At 43.6% G+C, this 2,144-nt stretch overlaps 1 protein-coding gene across 1 annotated transcript; it reads left to right on the top strand.

Moving 5' to 3' along the window:
• Positions 1-386: 386 nt before the first annotated feature.
• On the top strand, positions 387-1,796 carry LOC108792009 (D(1C) dopamine receptor). The gene has a single exon (XM_018562675.1). It carries the CDS (start codon positions 399-401, stop codon positions 1,794-1,796), a length of 1,398 nt encoding a protein of 465 aa, XP_018418177.1. The 5' UTR covers positions 387-398.
• Positions 1,797-2,144: the final 348 nt, after the last annotated feature.

Here is a 2,144-nt window from a genome sequence, read left to right as displayed (position 1 = left end):
AAAGGATGGAGACCACCTCTAGGAGCTGTCCAGGTGCTGAACACAGCACACATCTCAGGGAACCGCTGGATTCTTATGACTTTATGGAATCAATGGGGAATTACATTTTCTTTAAATACTTAACTTGTTTGTATTCTGTGGATTATGTGCTAACCTCTGTGTTTATTTGGGAATAAATTGCTATTGCCTTCATCTAAACGGGATCCTTGCAAGAACTGATCAAATAAGAGGCTGCTAATGACTTCTTTACTAACTGTCAATAGCCAAAATGTACTGTTAAGAGACTTGAATTGGCTAGAACTGGCTGGAGATTTTACATTTAGAGGTCAACATGCTTTGCTATGGTGCTCGCTGACTGTACCAGGAGCTCTGGGGAAGTGGAGCCCGGTGGTCACCTCATGGAAAACCTCTCCTCCTTCAATGTCACCATCCACGTGTTGAACGAAGATCTAGATGTGGCTGGCACAGACTTGAGCCTCCGAGCCCTGACGGGCTTGCTGTTGTCCCTGCTCATCTTGTCCACCCTTCTGGGAAACACGTTGGTTTGCCTGGCTGTCATCAAGTTCAGACACCTGAGGTCCAAGGTGACCAACTTCTTTGTCATCTCCTTGGCAGTGTCGGATCTCTTTGTAGCTCTGCTGGTGATGCCCTGGAAGGCAGTCACTGAAGTAGCAGGGTATTGGCTGTTTGGAGACTTCTGTGACACCTGGATCGCCTTTGACATAATGTGCTCCACAGCTTCTATCCTGAACTTGTGCATCATCAGTCTGGACCGCTACTGGGCTATAGCCAGTCCATTCAGGTATGAAAGAAAAATGACTCAGAGAGTAGCTTTCGTCATGATAGGTGTAGCCTGGACCTTATCCATCCTTATATCCTTTATACCTGTGCAACTTAGCTGGCATAAGTCCCAAGAGACTGATATGGAGCGTGATACCACCAACCAGACAGAGAACTGTGACTCCAGCCTCAACCGGACTTATGCCATAGCGTCTTCCCTAATAAGCTTCTACATACCTGTGGTCATCATGATCGGGACTTACACCAGAATTTACAGGATAGCACAGACTCAAATCAGAAGGATTTCTTCATTGGAAAAAGCTGTAGAGCACGCTCAGAGCTGCCACCCAGACTGTCATCATGACAACTCCTTGAAGACCTCATTTAGGAAGGAGACCAAAGTCCTGAAGACCTTGTCTATCATTATGGGGGTATTTGTGTTCTGCTGGCTGCCATTTTTTGTTCTGAACTGCATGGTCCCTTTCTGCCACGTTGATCTCCCCAGTGACAGTGACCCAGAGCCCCCTTGTGTCAGTGAGACCACTTTTAGTATATTTGTCTGGTTCGGATGGGCGAACTCCTCTTTAAATCCTGTCATCTATGCATTTAATGCCGATTTTAGAAAAGCCTTCACCACCATTTTGGGATGTAATAGATTCTGTTCTAGCACAAATGTAGAAGCTGTAAATTTCAGCAATGAACTGGTGTCTTACCACCATGACACCACCTTCCAGAAGGATATACCAGTAACTTTCAACAACTCTCAGCTTCCCAATGTGGTGACTCAAGATCAGGAGGACTTGGAGGGGCATTGTTTTGACAGAGTGTCTATTATATCCAATTCACATGGGAATAGGAGCCAAAAGAACTTATTATTGCCTGCTGGTGTTCAGTTTGAATGTGAGGCTGAGATATCACTAGAGACAATCACTCCATTCACATCTGCAGGACCTTTAGAATGCCACCAGCATGCAGTGACAGATGAAGAAAGACAATATTCTGCAAAGCTATATTAAGCCAGTAAAACTAACTGTATGTAACCAGCCACCACACTCTATAAATTACTGTTAATTAGTAGAATTCTTAATTTGCAGATATCCCCCAGTGATAAGCTATCAGATCAATTATGTAATCTATAGTCATGCAGTGGACAAGAGGCAGGATGTTTCTGTATAACTGAATACCTGGAATGCTTATACCCAGTCTGCGTAAGTGGTATTTTATGCTGTCACCAACAAGAATGTTTTGTTAGAACATCTCAGGGAGTAATGTCATGTTATCTTGCTCACTGTAGTCAATATTTCATATTTGAAGGGATCGCTTTAATGAAAAATACTGTATTCTTCTAATTGTATGTGGTTAAT

Source organism: Nanorana parkeri, unplaced genomic scaffold (genome assembly GCF_000935625.1).
Source record: "Nanorana parkeri isolate BGI_ZX_2015 unplaced genomic scaffold, ASM93562v1 scaffold590, whole genome shotgun sequence".
In the NCBI taxonomy this organism is placed as follows: Eukaryota; Metazoa; Chordata; class Amphibia; order Anura; family Dicroglossidae; genus Nanorana; species Nanorana parkeri.
This window is presented reverse-complemented; position numbering and strand designations above follow the sequence as displayed.

What these genes read in the sequence shown, in the direction of transcription:
- LOC108792009 (XM_018562675.1), top strand. Translation starts at nt 399, where the DNA reads ATGGAAAACCTCTCCTCCTTCAATGTCACCATCCACGTGTTGAACGAA.